General features: G+C 50.6%; 1 protein-coding gene and 1 pseudogene across 7 annotated transcripts in view; both read right to left on the bottom strand.

Moving 5' to 3' along the window:
- Positions 1-2,409: 2,409 nt before the first annotated feature.
- Positions 2,410-4,070, bottom strand: LOC131764611 (OTU domain-containing protein 5 pseudogene; annotated as a pseudogene).
- Positions 4,071-11,612: 7,542 nt separating this feature from the next.
- The window catches only part of PDZRN3 (PDZ domain containing ring finger 3), a 243,794-nt gene continuing 237,953 nt past the window's right edge, over positions 11,613-17,453 (bottom strand). For all 7 annotated transcript variants that reach the window (XM_059078057.2, XM_067043608.1, XM_067043612.1 and 4 more), the window contains 3 exons: positions 16,345-16,446; positions 14,770-14,886; positions 11,613-14,033 (listed from right to left, as the gene is read on the bottom strand). In XM_059078057.2, the coding sequence (XP_058934040.1) occupies positions 12,465-14,033; positions 14,770-14,886; positions 16,345-16,446 (1,788 nt within the window). In that variant the 3' untranslated portion in view covers positions 11,613-12,464. The remainder of the gene's footprint in view (positions 14,034-14,769; positions 14,887-16,344; positions 16,447-17,453) is intronic.

Below are 17,453 nucleotides of genomic sequence, written 5' to 3'. Positions count from 1 at the left end.
AGTGAAAACCTCAGGTGTTCGGTCAGGTGAGTGAAGTGAAAACAATTCTTTATGCCTCAAGGGGGTAGGATTGTAGAGCAGGCAAGTGAGAGAGATCAGGGAATGGTGGGGGTCCACACGCATGGGATGGGTGGTGTGAGGGAGGAGATTGCAACCGGAGACCTCGTGACATTTAAGCATCCAGACTGTTTTAAAAAGAGCTCCCGGGGCTTCCCTGGTGGCGCAGTGGCTGAGAGTCCGCCTGCCGATGCAGGGGACATGGGTTCGTGCCCCGGTCTGGGAAGATCCCACATGCCGCGGAGCGGCTGGGCCCGTGAGCCATGGCCGCTGGGCCTGCGCGTCCGGAGCCTGTGCTCTGCAACGGGAGAGGCCACAGCAGTGAGAGGCCTGCGTACCGCAAAATAAATAAATAAATAATTAAAACAATAAAAAGAGCTCCGAGAATTTGGGCAGTGAGATAACTCTTGCTGAGAGTATCTTCATGCCTACATTTTTTAGATTAGAGAGAAGTCTGTGCTATGAAATCTCCCCACAGAGGCAACAAGAGGCCAGCCTTCTTTATGCCTGGACACAGACCTGCCAGTTACAGAAGAGCCCTAAGTGTCTTTGTACCGCCCATCTGGCATCTTAAGGAGTTTTCTAAAAAGCATTTTGGTATTATTTGGCACCATTTGTAGTTGATGAGTCCTGAGAGAGAAACCAAGTGTCTTAGTCCATTCTGTCTGCTGTAACGAAATACTATTGACCGGGTGGTTATAAACAGTGGAAATTTATTTCTAACAGTTCTGGAGGCTGGAAGTCCAAGATCAGGATGGCAGCACGCTCAGGTTTGGGGCAAGGCCCTCTTCTGGGTTGCAGATGGCTGTCTCCTTGCTGTCTCCTTACATGGTGGAAGTGGGCAGGCCTCTCTGCGGGGCCTCTTTCATAAGGGCACTGATCCCGTTCATGAAGGCTCCGGCCTCCTGAGCTAACTACTTCCAGAGGCCCCACCTCCTAGTACGTCACCTTGGGGAATTAGGTCTCAACATAGGAATTTGGGGGGGGCACAAATATGCAATTCTGTAGCACTAAGGTAGGCGTGGCCCATGTCCCGAGCAGTCCCTAGGCCCAGGAGACATAGGTATAATTTGTTTCCTGGGCACCCAAATTGTAAAAGCATTCTCAGCACAAAGGAAGGGTCCACCAGCTTCCTTTTGCTCTGGGTCCATTCTACCTCAGATGAGATCCATTGCGGCATCTGGGAGGACTTCTGCAAAAACTGTGGACGCCCTAGGACTGCAAATAACATGTGGCAGTTGTGTTCATTTTCTGACTGCGGGTGTGTGTGTGTGTGTGTGCAGCTCTCCTCAATGCTGGTAACAATCTACACGCCCAAGAAGCCAAAGGGAATTTGGTTTGAGATGTTAGAAGACATGAGTTATTTTTTTAATTGTAATTATTTATATACATATGTATATACTTATATATGAATATATATCCTAAAATTTGCCATTTTAACCATTTTTAGGTGCACCATTCAGTGCATTAAGTACGTTCACGCTGTTGTGCAACGCTCACCATTACCTGTTTCCAAAACTTTTTCATCACTCTAAGCAGAAAGTCTGTACCCATCAAGCAGTAATTCGGCATCCCTCCGCGCCCCAGCCCCTGGTAACCACTGAAGTTTCTGGCTCTATGAATTTGCCTGTTCTAGATATTTTATATAACTTGAATGATACAATATCGGCCCCTTTTTGTCTGGCTTGTTTCACCTAATGTTTTAGGGGTTCATCCATGTTGTGATGTGTATCAGAACTTCATTGCTTTTTTTAAAAAAAAATAACTGAATAATATTCTACTGGATGTTTATACCACATTTTGTTTAGCTCTTGATGGATACTCATTTTCTTTCTTTGATTGGTTGGTTTTATAAGATAAAAGTACACTTTACTAAAGTAAAAGACCAACACTGAAGGCTCAGACATTCTTGGGGTACCGGGAAGGGGATTTTCCCACTTCTTCTTCCCACCTCCCCGCCATCACTTGTGGTGGGGTGACACGTGTCCGATCTTGGAAGGCATCGGGGCCAGGGAGACTTGCCTCTGTCTGCATGTCTCTCCTCAGGGGCTGCCTGGCTGCCAGCTGGTTTGTCTCTGTGTGCCTCTCGCCTACCTGCGGCACCCTTGCCCGAGTCCCCCGCGGGATGCAGGGGTGGTGCTGTGCAGCGGGCCACAGGACACGTCAGCCGGCGAAGAGACAGGTGATGATGGTGGAAGCAGTGATGAGAGGGTGCGCAGGGGCGGGCTAGCCAGAGGGAAGTGGGGAGGAGTGAAAGGAAGGGAGGGAGGGAGGAAAGCCAGAGAAGGTGGGGTGGCACCAGAGGGCAGGAGGGTGGGGGTTGGGAGATGGCCTCCAGTCTCCGCGTCTCCATCAACTCTTGTCTGGGGCTGGGTCTCTGTGCCCTTGGTTTCTCTTCATACTGTCTAGGTATTCCTGTTGGGACACTGCCAGCACCGACGCTAGGATCTCATCATCATCCCAGTCGCTGAGGCCAAAGGCAGAGGGGGACATCTGCTGAATGAGGGCCCGGCACTCCAGAGCAGGGTAGGGGGACACGAGGGGAGAAGTAGGCCGGTCGGCCCCTGTCGAGAACTGGCTGCTCGTACCTGGTGCCCAGGGTGAAGGAGGTTTGGCAAGAGCTGAGACAGTGCCTGGGGAAGGGGGCTTGACGCCCAGCTCGGCTTGCAGCTCAGGGCGCTCGGGGGACGAGGCTGAACTCCGCCGCCTTGGGGACCGGCTGGTCCACTCCTCCGAACCACTGGAGGCCGCTGCTGTGGCAGAGCTGCACGTGGCGCTGTCGTTCCGGGGCTGGCTGGGGCCTCGGACTTGGCGAGCCCGTTTCTCCTGATCCCTCAGCCACTGCAGGTAGGACTCCCGAGCCACCTGCCCCCCAATGGCCTCATCTGTGGCCTCCCAGTCTGTGGCCCGCTTCTTGTCTTCCAGCATCTGCTGTTCAATCCACGACTCCTCCGACGTTTCTATGGCATTCTTCATCAGGGACTGCTCTGCAAACCCGGGTTTGAATGACGGCAGGCCCAGCCCCACGCCAATGGTGGCCTTGTTAGGATCCACCACCGAATTGTAGTGGATATTGCGATGGTAGCTGACACGGATGGGTTCATCCTCATTTTGCTGGGTCCCATGGAATGTGTTGATGGGTTCCGTGCTGTACTGGTACACCTCCACGGGCCGGTTGTACATCTCTGCCATGGCCTGCATCTCAACCTGGTTGCCATGGCAGTTGTTTCTCCGCTTCCGGTTGATGTAGGTGGTAAAGTCCTCCGTGACATAGTTAGAGAAGTAGTCGGCATTCTTCATCAGATAGTCCATGCAGTCCTCTCGCACAACGTCACGCATGTCCTGGTCTCCGTACACCTGGTCAGCTACAGCCCGGAAGAGACAGGCGCCGTCCTCCTTCATCTGCTTGATGATGAAGCCCTTCTTGTCTCGCAGGGCCTTTTCAAACCGGAGCTCCTGCTGCTCGACGGCGGCGGGGTCCGTGGCCTCGATGCGCGCTGCGGCCGCTTCATACTCATCCGCACTGTTGTAACCTGCGCCGACCTCCTCCCGCTCAGGACTGGCCCCGCCGACCGCGCCAACCCCAGGGGCTTGACGCCGCCGCTTGCTGTGACCCGGCTCAGAGCAGGAGCCGCCCGCGCCCACCACCATGGCCGCCGCGCCCACGCCCGTGGCCGTGGCCCCCAACGCGTCCCTGGCACCGCCGCCGGGACCGCCGGGCCCCCGCAAGGAGGAGGAGAGGCCTGCTGTGGCCGGGGGCCCACCACGGCGCCAGGCGGCACGGCCCGCGCCCAGCGACGGAGGGCACCCGGTGGCCCCGGGAGCGGGCCCTGAGGCGGTGGCGAGGCTCGAGGACGGGCGCCAACGACGCCCGAGTCCCGGTCGCGATGGCCGCCGCCCACGCCTACACGCGCGCCGCGGCGAGGCGCCGGGGGCAGCGGCCCGGGCGGCGCTGGCTCGTTGCAGGGGTCGGCGTCCGGAGGCGGTGGTTTCTTTCTGGGGAGAATAGCCATGGCCTGCATACTCATGTTGTTTCCATCTTTTGGCTGTTGGGAATAATGCTACCAGGAACGTTAGTTCACAAATATCTTTTCGAGTCCCTGCTTTCAGTTCTCTTGGGTTTAAGCCAGGAAGTGAAATTCCTGGATCATACGGTGATTCTACATTTAATTTTTGAGAAACCACCAAACTGTATTCCAGAGCCGCTCTAGCCTTTTTACATTTTCGCCAACGATGTACAAGGGTGCCAGTTTCTCTCTTCCTTTCCAACGCTTGTTATTTTCTGGTTTTGTGATAGCAGCCCTCTGAGTGGATGTGAGGCGGTTTCTCATCATGGTTTTGATTTGCATTTCCCTGATGATTACTGACGTTGAGCATCGTTTCGTGTGCACATTGGTCAGCTGTATGTCTTCTGTGGAGAAATGTCACTTGAAGTCCATTGCCCGTTTTTCAATTGGGTTATCTCTTTGTTGATGAGTTGGATAAAGGTGGGCCCCTATCCAACATGACTGGAGTTCTTTATGTATTATAGAGAGTAAACATTGATCACATAGATGATTTGCACATCCTTTCCCCCCATTCTGTAGGCTGTCTTTTCACTTTCTTAATGATGTCCTTGGGCGTACAAAGTTTGAAGTTTGGGTAAAGTCCAATTTGTCTATTTTTCTTTTGTTGTTCACGCATTTGGTATCATATCGTAGAATCCACTGCCAAGTCCGAGCTCGTGAGGATGACCTGAGGTATTTTTTGGACTAGGAGATCAAGTCAACATTGATCACATCTTTGCTTAAGATAGTACTGATACTTTGCTTCTGTGAATCCCCTGAATTATATGCAAAATTTGCTGCTTTCTCTGGCACTTGACATGTGTCTCTTTGTTAAAAAATAAATAACACCGAAGCATTTTGGTATATACTATGAGTTCCCGGCTGATTGCTGCGCAGTTTTGACTGCTCACATCTCCCAAGGCGTTACTTTGAGAGGCAGGTGTCCTGGCTTACCCTGTGGACCTTGAACATACTCATTGAGTCTGGTAGTGGATCTCTCATGCTTGCAGGTCTTTTCGCTTTATATAGGGTGAGGATTCACTGAGCTCTCGTGGGTTTTAAGAAACACAGTTCATATTTGGCCTTGTTACAAAATGTAAAACTACACACCAGAGTATATACTTCTTTTGGAATTACGCTTGATGCTAAATGAAGGAATGACTTCCAAGCCTGGCTTATAAATTGTGCTTGTTGCTCATAAGGAAAATGAGATCATGGTGCATCAGGTAGCTATTAAAGAAGTGATTCTGGTAAGGAGGAGGGAAAAGCAAAAGGGTTAATGGAGTGGAAAATAGAAACAGGTCACCTTCCTGGAAAGGCTGGGTCAACAAGAGCCAGAAGATTGAAAACTCAGCTAAAAACTGGTCATGTATAAGTCTCCCCTCGGAAGTACCGCTTACAACGTTGGCTTGGAATCCAGCAAGCGGGCATGCCGCTGTACTTAAGGAAACAAAGTCCATACATACTGGCAGCAGGGCTCAGGTCAGACTGAAGGGGGTTCTTAGAAGCTCATTTTTCCATCAGCCCCCAATACCCCTTGTCCCTAAGACTCAACTCAAAAACCAAATGGGCAGGTTGTGTTTGTTCATTCTGGGTAAATGTTAGGCATTTGCAAAGTCAACATTCCTTGCCTCAGACACCCTGCTTCTCAGAAAATGGAAAAGCTTAAATCATATGTGATTGGGATTTATTCAGCCCCTCTATGCTCCCAGTTCATTGGCACCGAGAGACCTCTTTCTGGAGGTGGATGGGCCTTGGGGACCTTGTGTCCTCTGCTTACGGCACTTTGGAGAGCATTTATGAAGGCAGGAAGAGCTGATTGGGTGGCAGCAGGGGTTGGAAAGCCTCCCTCTTTGACGGGAGTCATCGACATTAGTTTCTACAGCAGGGGACCATTCAGGAGAGTGTTTCAGGAGACTGCCTACTTAGAGAAGCTGTGTGGCCCTGAAACGAAATTTCCTTCTTCGTTATGCATGTGATGAGACCATGTCATCAGATCAGGTACTTCTCCTCTGGATGGTGGTAAAAACTGGTGGGAAAAGCTTTAGCTGGAAAGGAAGGGAGGAGGAAACTCACTGTTTGTCTGAGCTCCTGATCTGTGTGTGCGTGACGGGTAATGGCAAATGGAGCCCTGGATGGAGAAACGTGTTCTAGCCAGAAGCCAATTTGCACTTCGTAGAACTGAATTGACTAAGCGTATTAAGCTCATCACCTGTCGTGGCATAGAAATGGGAAGCAACGTGGTTATAAACAGATGTATCCTTGAGCTGGAAAAAGGCAGAGGATGAAAAGGGTGGCAGGTTATCCGGACTCTTAATGAGGAAATGTTGTTTGCCCCCAGAGTCCTGTGTTGAAGCCCTAACCCTCAAATGTGATGGTATTTGGAGGTGGGGCCATGGAGAGTTAATTAGTTTTAGATGAGGTCATGAGGGTGGGGCCCCCACGATGGCTTTAGTGTCTGTGAAAGAAGAGAGACCAGAGCTTTCTCTCTCTCTGCCCTGTGAGGACCTAGCAAGAAGACAGCCATCTACAAGCCAGAAAGAGAGGGGTCACCACAACCCAGCCATACCGGCACCCTGACCTTAGACTTCCAGCCTCCAGACTGGAAGTGAGAAATAAATTGCTGTTGTTTAAGCCACTCAGCCTGTGGTGTTTCGTTAGGGTAGCTTGAGCTAAGACACAGTCAGTTAGGTATGAACTTCTCCCAGAGTGAAAACCCATGAGCCCCTGTCATGGAGATGCTACTTCCCAGCCCAGTGATGAAGTGTGGGTACAGAGAACTGGTCTCACTTTGCCCCGTGGCCTGTACAGCTCTTTCACTTTGAGTGAGTTGCTTCCCTAAGTCTTCTTTGTTTTCTTATCTGCAGAACAAGGATAATAAACCCACCCATCTCACAGGCTATTTAAGGTTAAGCAAGTTAGTACGTGTAAAACATTTAGCGTGGTTTCTAGCACGTATTAGGTGCTCCGTGTTAGCCATATTGAATGGGGATTTATGGTCAAGTGTTTGGTTCTCTCCTGTCTCCCCCCTCTTACTACACACCATCCTCTCTTCCAGTGCTTTACGAGCTCAAGCCACACTGGCTGTCTTTTTGGTTTGTTTTAAATAAACCATGTCTCTCCCACCTCAGGGCCTTTGCACGTGCTGTTTGCGTTGCCTGGAATATCACTTCTGTCTTTTCCTAGTTAACTCACATTCATCCACTGGGTCTCAGCTCAACCATGACTCTTGGGAGAGACCCTCCTTGAAATCCGTGGCACTAGCTCGCCTGTCCGTCGTCCCCTCTCCCACTCTAACCTTGTTGACATTTTAAAAGGATTTGTGTGATGACTGGATTGTTATTTTCTTTCCCACTAGACTGAAGCTCCATGAGAACTCATGGCCCGGAACACAGTGGGCAGAAAAACTCCTGGCTGAACAAATCCATGCTGGCTTCTGACACAGTGCCTAGAGCACAGAGGTGATCATGATTCTTCAGAGCTAAAACTGCTAAATCAAACCCATAACGTCTGGGCTGGCAGCTGAGGAGGAGGAATGAACGCACGAGTCAACGTAATCCTAATGTGTTTTCGAGAGACTCGGACGTCTAGGGAGTTTCACTGGGCTTTTGACAAGAATCACTGCATTGGTAAGCAAGTTTAAGTTTGCAGTAGCCCCAATTCAAGTAAGGATCGTTAATTCCTCATTTTTCATTTTAAAAAGATGCTGAGTGCATGAGGTCAGCGTTCCGCCATTGAAAGGCAAAACCACATTCGTTTTAGGCAAAGCACATGCCCCCACGGACCGTGCCCTTTTAGGATTAGTTGAAACTCGAAGCTAAAGGAAAATGGATCATGTAGGCAGAAAAATCCATCTGAATGAAACCCAAAGAACCACACTTTGTTTTCTAGCTGCTTTCGGGAATTCACATTTAATCAAAATTGAAGAGTACAGCGGTTGCCATGAGAATTCGTGCATCTCATCTCCGTTTTAATGGTTTCTTTTTAATTAGTTGATGCTCCACAGAAATCCTAGTGTGCTTAAAGCAACTGGGAAACAGAAATAAAAGTGGGAGTTGCAGCTGCTTCTGGCAGAATTGTGTTTGCTTCCTTGGTTCTGGGCAATCTTGCTAACAAGTAACCTGTAACCTACCGCTAAGGCTACAACTAGATAATTATTTGGTTAATTTTCATACTTTAGTTTACGATCCTAATGAGTTCGCCGACTCGTATTCCCTAGGGAATGTATAGTCCTACCTCGCCACATCTGCGGTTCTTGTTTTTGGAGTCTCCTGTTTTCATTTAAAAGATGAAAAGCTTAATTAGTGGCCCCAGTTCCTAGATTTTTATACGTTGTCCTAAACTTTTGCCAGGAGTGTTAGGATATGTTGTCATTTAAAACGCAGAAGGGAACTGAGTGAAATGCAGGTCACTTTGAAGCAGTTTCTTTTATCGTAATCACGACTAGGATACAAACAGTAGCATAACCCAAACGGACTTAAGAGTCACTGCTTGAGAAGCAGAGTTGGGAAAGGTAAAGGGTTTGGCATCAGGCGGATGCAAATTCAAATCACATCTCTACGCTCGTCTGGACAAGGTTCTTAGTCCGAACGTGAACTGGTGATAAGGCCATTTGCCTGGCAGAACTGCCCTATGGATTTGGTGAGGTCGTGAGGTCCCGTGTTTTGCACACCCGTGCCGGATGGTCTCTGTATTGGTGCTATGCAACAGAAATAAAGTGGGAGTCACGTCTGGGATTTAAATGTTTCTAGTAGCGACACTGAAAAGTAAAAATGGTGAAATGAAGTATATTTTATTTAATCCAAGATATGCAAAGTATTAACATTTCAACATGCATAGAATTCTGGAAATATTTTACGTCATCTCTTTTTTGGAGCACTAAGACTTTGAAATCCATTTTCTCAGAAGAGTTCAATTTAGACTGACCACACTTTAAGTATTTAATAGCCAGCTGTGGCCAGTGGCTGCTGTACTGGAAAGTGTAGCACTGGATGATCAATAAATTTTCATTTCTTTCCCTTTGTATTTTAGGAATAAAGTTGTCATCCATCCAGTGGAGTGGCTGTTACGGAGCCTCGGGACTCTTTCCTCATCGTAGTTCGGACATCTGTTCAATCGTGGGAGAAACGACCGTTAGCACGACTGGAAGAGTACAGGTATCAGTGGTTTGTTGAATGTTAATCGCCGTAATATGGGTCTAATGGGGGGAAATGTACTCCTTGATATTTAAAGTGGTCATTGAAATCCAAGAGTGCCATAAAATGCACCGAAAAATAGTGCGAAAAATATAGAGCTATCAGATTCGGTTGGTGTAAACTTGAGATTTTTGTACCTTCAGAAGAGGTCCGTGAATGGACGTTGGGGGCACATAAAGCCTGCAAAATTATATGCGAATTTATTTGTGTTGTGTATTATACGTATATTTTCCTGTGGGGAGGATCCATAGCTTCCATCACATTCTTAAATGGGCCAAGGAAATGAAACAGTGTAAGCCGCTGTGGTGGTAGAAATCCCTGTTGGCTACAGGGGACATTCTGTTTACGCGGGAACTACGGTTTCACATCTGGGAGGTCAGAAGTTGTACGTCGTCTCTTGTCACCGGTAACCAGGAAAGTCCCTCAGCTCTCCCAGCAGCTTGGATAATGCCTGTGCTCGGAGGCACTTGGGGGCTCAGACTCGCTGAACGATGGCAGGTTCACGTCTCCTGGCTGATGTTCGCTCCAGGGCACCCACTGGTGAGCTGTGTTTATATTTTGGTTGAGGGCGCAGGACCGAATACGTTCAAGTTAACTGTGCACTTGACAGCGACCTTTCTCCCGTGGGAGTGGCCATAAGGGCTATGGGAACGGGTGTTGGGTTCTGAATCCAAATCCCGGTTTGTTCGTTAAGCAGCCACATTTGCCTCCTTGAGTCTCCTGCTCATCGATCATTGATCAAATGATTTCTCAGTTCTCTTCCGACTCCTTTTCGGAGTCGATTTGCCGAATGTGGTTTGGGAAACCTCGTGTGACAGTGCAAATTAGGACCAAGTGTATCCGTATGAAAAAGTGATTGAAAAAATAAGTTGGAATTGAAGGGTCCGGAATTGGGATTAGAATGTATGTTACTTTTTATTTCCCTCCACTTTTTCACACGGGGCACAGGCTGACCCCTAAATCCAGAGGCACCCAGGGAGCCCTGATTAGAAACCCCTCAACTTCAGTCTGATGGCACATGACTGTTTAGGTGGGAGCTCTTTGCTCTTGTGGCCACGTACACCCCTCTGGCCTTTAATGAGAACACACAAGGCAGGAAGGCTGTTTCTCCCGAGAACCCCACGCACTTAGTCTTATACCCAACCTGTGTAACGTCTGGCCGCCATTTCTAATTCATCTGACTGGTGTTGGCTCTCGGTGACACATTAACTAGCAAGAAAAAGGGTGTGAGGTTAAGAGAGCTGGAGATGGGGCGCTGCTCCTGGGAGTCAAGGATCCAATTCTGTTGGAAGATGAACTTGGAGAGTCTTGGAAAACCCTGGTGCTAACAGTCCACCTTTTGCAAACCACACTAAGGGCGCAGGCGTAATTATCTTCGCGATGCCGGGTCTGGGAGAGGTAACGAACAGATATCTTACTAGTGAGGAATAAATATATCGGTGTCGTATCTACCTTAAGTTAGTTCTCATGGAAGTATGACTACTAATGACTAATGACTAGTCTTTAAGATTTTGGCCACAAGGCAGGAATATGGGTTCGAACAGGGTGTGGGGGAGGAATCTAAGGCTCGGGTACCTAAACACGTGGCCACTTCAATCCAAATTTCAGTGAGAAAACCAGATGTCTGGCGCCATGGCAGATGAAAATGATACCCTTTGTAATCCCATTCACTCGTTCATCTGTGTATGTATGTACGTATGTCTTTTTAGTAGACGTTATAGCTGAAATTCGTGTGAACACTATAATCGGGGAACAATTCGTAGCGAATTCGGGACCCTGTGGGTTGTTGCGGTGTGAAAGATACCGGTTTTGAAGCCCACCCACTTTGGTGACCCTTGCTCTTCTACGAAAATATTGTGGCTTTTGCAGATGCATCTTAGAAATGGAAAGTTGGGCCTAGCTACTCAGAGAGGTTAGGTCTTACTCACAGGCAGTAACAACGGCGGCAGTAAACCAGAGGGGCTGCGTTGTGAACACGAGCTTTGATTGATAAACTTGCTCAGTGATTCCAGTTTATAGCACAGTGGGCCAAGGTGAGGCTTTCTGCAGGACAGACAGTCAGTCATTCCAGTGCTAGAGTAAACGGTGAGTTTGATTGCTTTTTTGTTCTTTCTTTCTGTTTTCCTCACAAACAGACCTGTCTTTGGATTCCGGGCAGAATGAAGGTAGGGGATGATCTGAAACACTCAAATTCTTCCGAGGCAGGAGGTAATACAACAAAGGGGGAAAAAAAAAAAAAACACACACACACACACTGCAAAGGGCTTTTATTTTATAGGCACCACTGCAAAATGAGGAATCACTTCAAAACATATCAAATAGAAAATAATAATTTATTTTAACTTCATTTTACTTACTGTTTATAACTAACCATGGTTCTCTGCATTTGCTCGTAAAAGTCTGTCCCTTTGAATCTACGAAGCAAATGTTTACTACAGTGAGCACTTAAAATTCCACAAACCGTCTCCATCCACAACTTTCCTGTACATGCAAAGTCCTCCAACGGGTTGCAGTATCTGCAAACATGCTTTAAACTTCCACGAAGCTGCGTTTTAGTTTGCCTTCTGTTAAAAACCTTTACACTCTCTTGGGAACTTTAAACAAACACACACACACTGCTGGTTTGGTTATGTGTAGTATATACCTCGTGAACCACCGAGTTTGGTGGTTTTTGGAGCCGAAGCGTTGACCTAAATAATAATGTTAAACGGTCACTCACATATTATAAAGTAGGGTTCCATTAAAAATACGTAACTGGCAGTCGTATCTGAGTTGTCGGCAGGCAAAAAGACACGTGTGTTTAACTTTCGTATATGAATATAGTGTGTAAACAAACAAATTATTCTGTGAAGGTATGCTTAGTAAAAGATCTTTTTGAAATTTAAAAACTCCATGTAAAAGGTAATGAGTATAAAAAGTACCATTGCTATTTGAAAAAAAGCTCAGTGTTTTGTTAATGTTGCCTTCCAAGACAGTTAAGGGTGGTTGTTCTCCGCTTAAAATAGGGCGAAGACACCCAGAGTGAGTGGGTAGGGCTCGCTGATTTCGACTATAAACATGATGACGCTATTTATCTTATATACAAAAGCTTGCCGCATTGAACGAGGCAGGAATGGCTACCTCAACGGTAGCGTTCTCTCTTATGTACATAACGCAGAAGTGAAAATTATACAGTAGTCACCGATAGGAACGAATTGTATACTCTAGTGCCGTCTGGAGATTTCGTGCCGTGGGTTAAGAGTTCTTGGATCGTCATCCAGTTATCAAATATCTTTTTGTTCCTCTTCTTCATCATCTTTTTGTGGCTGAGTTCCAGGATGTTCATCTCCTTCCTGTCGTCGGCCCCTTGCTGCTCCTTCAGGCAGTCGAGCCGGCTCTGCATCATGAACTCGCGCCGCCGCCTCTGCTCCTTGGCCTTCACCACGTGCTGCTTCCTCTCCTCCTTGCTCCAGTACCGCCCCATCTTCAGCTCGCTCACCGCGTCGTCGTCCGTGGTCATGCCGCTGCGCTCCTCGCGGATCTTGAGCGCGCGCTCCCGCAGCAGGCGATCCCGCACCGGCCGCTTGGTGATGTAGCGCGTCCCGTCGCTCCGGATCTTCACTTTCCACTCCATTCTCGGCTCCGACTGGTTGGCAGAGTTCAGGTCCTTGCACATGCTCACCAGGCTCATCTGGCTTTGCGCGTACTCCACGGCCGACTTCTGCTGGATCAGCTGCATGTAGCTCTGGTAGTGCTGCGCGTGCGCCGGGATGTGCGCGTGTTTGTAGGGGGAGTGCGGGAAGGGCGACAGGTAGGAGCCGCCGCCCAGCTTCGGGCTGGGGGTGGGGCTCCCGCTGCCGTCGCTGGGTTTCCTCTCCTTGCCCTCCAGGGCCTGGCTGGGGTCCAGCTCTTCAGGGGAAGGGCTGTAGTCCGGGGAGCCCACTTCGGGATCTTCCGTGATGGAGAGCAGATTCCTTGGGGACGGCCCGTACGCCTCGGTGGTGCCGGCGGCGCCTTCGCCGCCGGCACCGCCGACGCCCTCGGCCGCTCGCCTCAGGGAGTTGTCGGGGGACATCTCCAAGGTGAGCGGGGTGCTCCGGCAGCTCTCGCCGGTGTTGTAGGCGCTCGAGCTGTCTTTGTCGGACTTCTCGGGGAGCTCGGTGATGTCCGAGAGCTCGCGCCTGCGCACGTCGACGCTGGTGTTGTAGTTGCGGAAGCCGCTGTTGTGCAGCATCCAGGGCTCGCGGTACTGCTCCTTGAGCTGCTGCATCTTGTGCGCGCGCACGATGCTGAGGCACTCCAGCTCGATGCTGCGCAGCTCCTCGTTCAGCAGCTCCAGCTCCTTGTCCACGCTCTCCGGGTCGCTCTTGCTGGCGTCCAGGGGGCTGCCCGGGTAGTACAGGCCGTAGGGGCTGGCACTCTTCACCTGGCACTTGAGCTCCAGCAGCTCGCGGAAGCGCTCGCACTCGTCCACCGGGATGCCCAGGTAGTCGGCGTCGGCGCAGTCGGCCGAGATGAAGGACTCGTTGCTGAAGGGCAGGTCGCCGCTGCCCAGGGTGTCCTGGCTGCACGTGAGCTTCCGCTGCCCGGCCAGCGGCGGGGAGGCCGCGGGGGCGTCGTCGCCGTTGTTCTCCTGCTCTGAGCTCTCGTCGTTGCGCGTGCTCTCGTCCGTCCGGCCCACGCCGCTGTCCTTCTCGTGCTGGTTGGACAGGATGGTGGCCGTGTCTGTGGTTCCCCCGTCTTCCTCGTGCTTCTTCTACGCGACAGAAAACAAGAACACACGGGCACAGTGAGGGACGCCGGGGTGCGGTTCCCAGGTGTGACTCTTGCTGTAGGTGGAGGGCCTGGGAATCGGCTACGGCTTAACTACCCGGTCAGCCTGACCTGGGGGAGCCACTTAACCTCCCTCGCGGCCTCAGTTTCCGTCCCTGGGAAAGGAGCACGGTGGTCACCTTACCTCGCCGAACGAATGGTTCCAGCCATTCGAGGAGCCCTGTGCACGCCCGGGAAGCGGGAGGCACAGACGACGTCCTTTTAGCTCCTAAGGCCCTCGATTAGTAGGTAGGTGGGGACTCTGGGTATCTCTGACAATGGTGGTGGCATAGACCGCACGGAAAGGGTGCCAAGCAGCTCAGGTTAAACAGAGGGAGTTGCTTTGCTTTTGAAAACATGGCTTTTTCGTTCTGTGATCTAGCAACACAGTAATGCCGGCACAGGGGGTGTGGTTTCGACACGCGTATCAGAAGGTCAGGGGTGCACCCGGGCATGACTGCTTTTGCTTTTATAAGCCACATAGCACTCTCGTGCTCAGGGAAACACTATGGGCTTGCCTTTCACTCGGGCGAACGGAAAAGCACTTAGCTCGGGAGTCAGTTTCCGGGCCGTCTTCCCGGCGGCAGCTGGGCTGCTCGGGGTCTGCGGCCTCCCGAGGCAGGTGCGGGGGTCGGGTTTCCGCGCTGCCGGGAGGGCGCAGGGGCTGGCGGGGGCGGTACCTGCTGCAGCACGCCCGCGGTGAACTGCATGGCCTGGTGGTGCTGCACCTCCAGCATGTCCATGTGCAGGTCGTCCAGAAAGTCGTTTCTGTCGTCGTCCATCCAACCCTCGTCCAGCTGCGGAGAGGCAGCCGCCCACACATGCTTCAGCTGAGGCGCCTTTCGCTTTCACTTCATTTATTTATTTATTAAGAAAGGACGGTAACCTTGGGGCGAAATACTTCTACTTCTGGGGCCCCCTCCAGGAATCATCGAAATGCAGGCTGCCTGTTGCTTTTTTGCTCTACGACCGACAACTCCCCCACCCTACACGTCTGGGGGAACGGGGCTGTGGTCTGCTGTTTTACTGTTGGAGGGTGAAGCGCTCTCCCCCAGGTTAGCTCCTTTCGGTGAAGGAGGCCACTGAGTAGAGGGGCGGCGTCCCGGAGCCCTAGCCCTGCCTGCTCCTCTGCCTGACAGCCCACACACACGTTTATTTAGCAGGCCCCAAAGAGAAGGCGCTTACAGTACGAAAAGAGTTAGTCTTGGGCAAGGCCTATCACTTTTTTTTTTTTTTTTTTTTTTTTGCGGTACGCGGGCCTCTCACTGTTGTGGCCTCTCGCGTTGCGGAGCACAGGCTCCGGACGCACAGGCTCAGCGGCCATGGCTCACGGGCTTAGTTGCTCCGCGGCATGTGGGATCTTCCCGGACCAGGGCACGAACCCGTGTTTCCTGCATCGGCAGGCGGATTCTCAACCACTGAGCCACCAGGGAAGCCCAAGCCTATCACTTTTATCAGGGGTCTGACGTCTACCACCCGTGGGCCAAATCTGCGGCCTATATGTGTTTGTTTCCAAACAGTGTAACTGGAACACAGCCAAGCCCCTTGGGTTACGTCTGGTCTGTGGCTGCTTCTGCACGGCAACGGCAGAGGCCAGCAGCTGCACCAGAGACCATATATACAGGTCTCAAAGCCAATCGTACTTCTTCTTTGGCCCTTTAAGGAAGAGTCTGCTGACCAAAGTTTCTTTCCTTTTTTTTTTTTTTTTTTTTTTACAGTAAAAACTGTACTACGTGCCAGATGTACCTCACGATGATTTGATGTGCATATACGTGGTGAAATAATTACCGGTCACGTAACTAACATGTCTCACAGTTACTCTGTTTTTGGTGATGAGAACACCTGAAGTGTATTAACTATGTACGTCATGCTGTACGTCCCTTGACACTCTGCAGTTGTAAATGAGACCCACACAGATACTGGGCAGGTCCTGGGAGGTCAAACATGTTGACGGGCATGACCCTGGCTGTGCTGTCCATGCCCTATGTTCCCTCCTCTTTTCCTTCCTTAGCCTCCCTGCGTTAACGAACGTGCAAGGGCCCGCTGTGTAAATGCCAGGCGCGGATGTCAGCACGTTCCTTAAAAGGTCAAAACGAGAAACAGATTGGAAGTCCGAGCGACGCAGATTACCTTTCCGGGGTACGGAGTACCTTCAAGTTCAGATTCGATACGTGGGCAGTGTTCTGCAGGGCCAGGGACTCTGGTACTGATTTTAGAACTACAGACCCCGCTTCACGTGCCGGAAGCTGACTCACCTGGAGTTCGGGCCTTGCAATTAGCAAGGAAAAGTTCTTGTTGTCTTCACTGGTTAGAAGAGCCACGGCCTCTTCACGGTTCTGTACCTCTATCCCGTTAATCTAAAAAGAAAAAGGTGGAGGGGTGGACAAGTAGCCTGACGAAGTTGTGCAGAGTCATTCGGCACCGTTGCAGGCCTGCGTCTGTCACCCACTCACAGCTGGACCAGAAAACTTCCAGGCAGCTTGAAAAGAATACGCTGGTTTGCAGAAGGAAAGGCCCTGCTCCGACTGATGCAGTGTCTCCGGTCTACACGACAGCCTCCACGGGGGTAGTGCACAGGAGGAGGCTACGTGAACAGAAGTAGCTGGGACTCCAAAAGGCAGCCCTGAGAAAAACCACAGCGTTGTGGAGAGGGAAAACAGCTAAGCAATTTAATGACACATAATTAAATATACTCAGGCAGGAGTCTAAATGGAATATACTAAAGCATGACTACAGCTAACTTTCAGATAATATCGGAGAAAAAAGCAGCGGTGGGGGTTGTACGTGAATGTGCTGGAATTAGGCAGAGTGTTCTCTGTTCCCAGCCTTCACACTTTAACGTTTTAAGGTGGGACAGAAGGGCAAGCGGGAGGGAGTCTCTCACCATCACACCTGATCACTCTCCGGCAGGATTGGCCTTCCTGTCCTGGCACCTTCGAGCTCTGCTGGTCTGGAGGTCTCAGCTGCAGGGTACACGGCAGTGGTCCCACTGAGCTGGAAGGGGGAGCCTGCCCTCCGACTCTCTATGCCAGTGAAGGAACGGGCAGCAAAGGGGGTGATGGATCTTGGTCAACGAGGGGATGTGGGGTTGTCCGGGAGGCAGGGAGGGCCAGATAAGGAGCTCAGTGCTTCTGTGGCCGATGGCAGATGCTGGTGGAAAACTAGAGCCACTGAAAAGGCCGTGACTCCTGAGGGCTCAGCCCCGTCAGGAATGCCAGTCTGGGCTGAAGTCAGGGCAAGTGTTAAGAATAAGCAGTGGAAAAAGGAAATGAAAATTACTCGCAGCGAGGTAGGCAGTGATCGGTATAAACACAGTGGATTCGAAATGAGAAGACAGGAATGAGCAGAGATAGAAGCTAAGTCT

This window comes from Kogia breviceps, chromosome 10 (genome assembly GCF_026419965.1).
Source record: "Kogia breviceps isolate mKogBre1 chromosome 10, mKogBre1 haplotype 1, whole genome shotgun sequence".
In the NCBI taxonomy this organism is placed as follows: domain Eukaryota; kingdom Metazoa; phylum Chordata; class Mammalia; order Artiodactyla; family Physeteridae; genus Kogia; species Kogia breviceps.
This window is presented reverse-complemented; position numbering and strand designations above follow the sequence as displayed.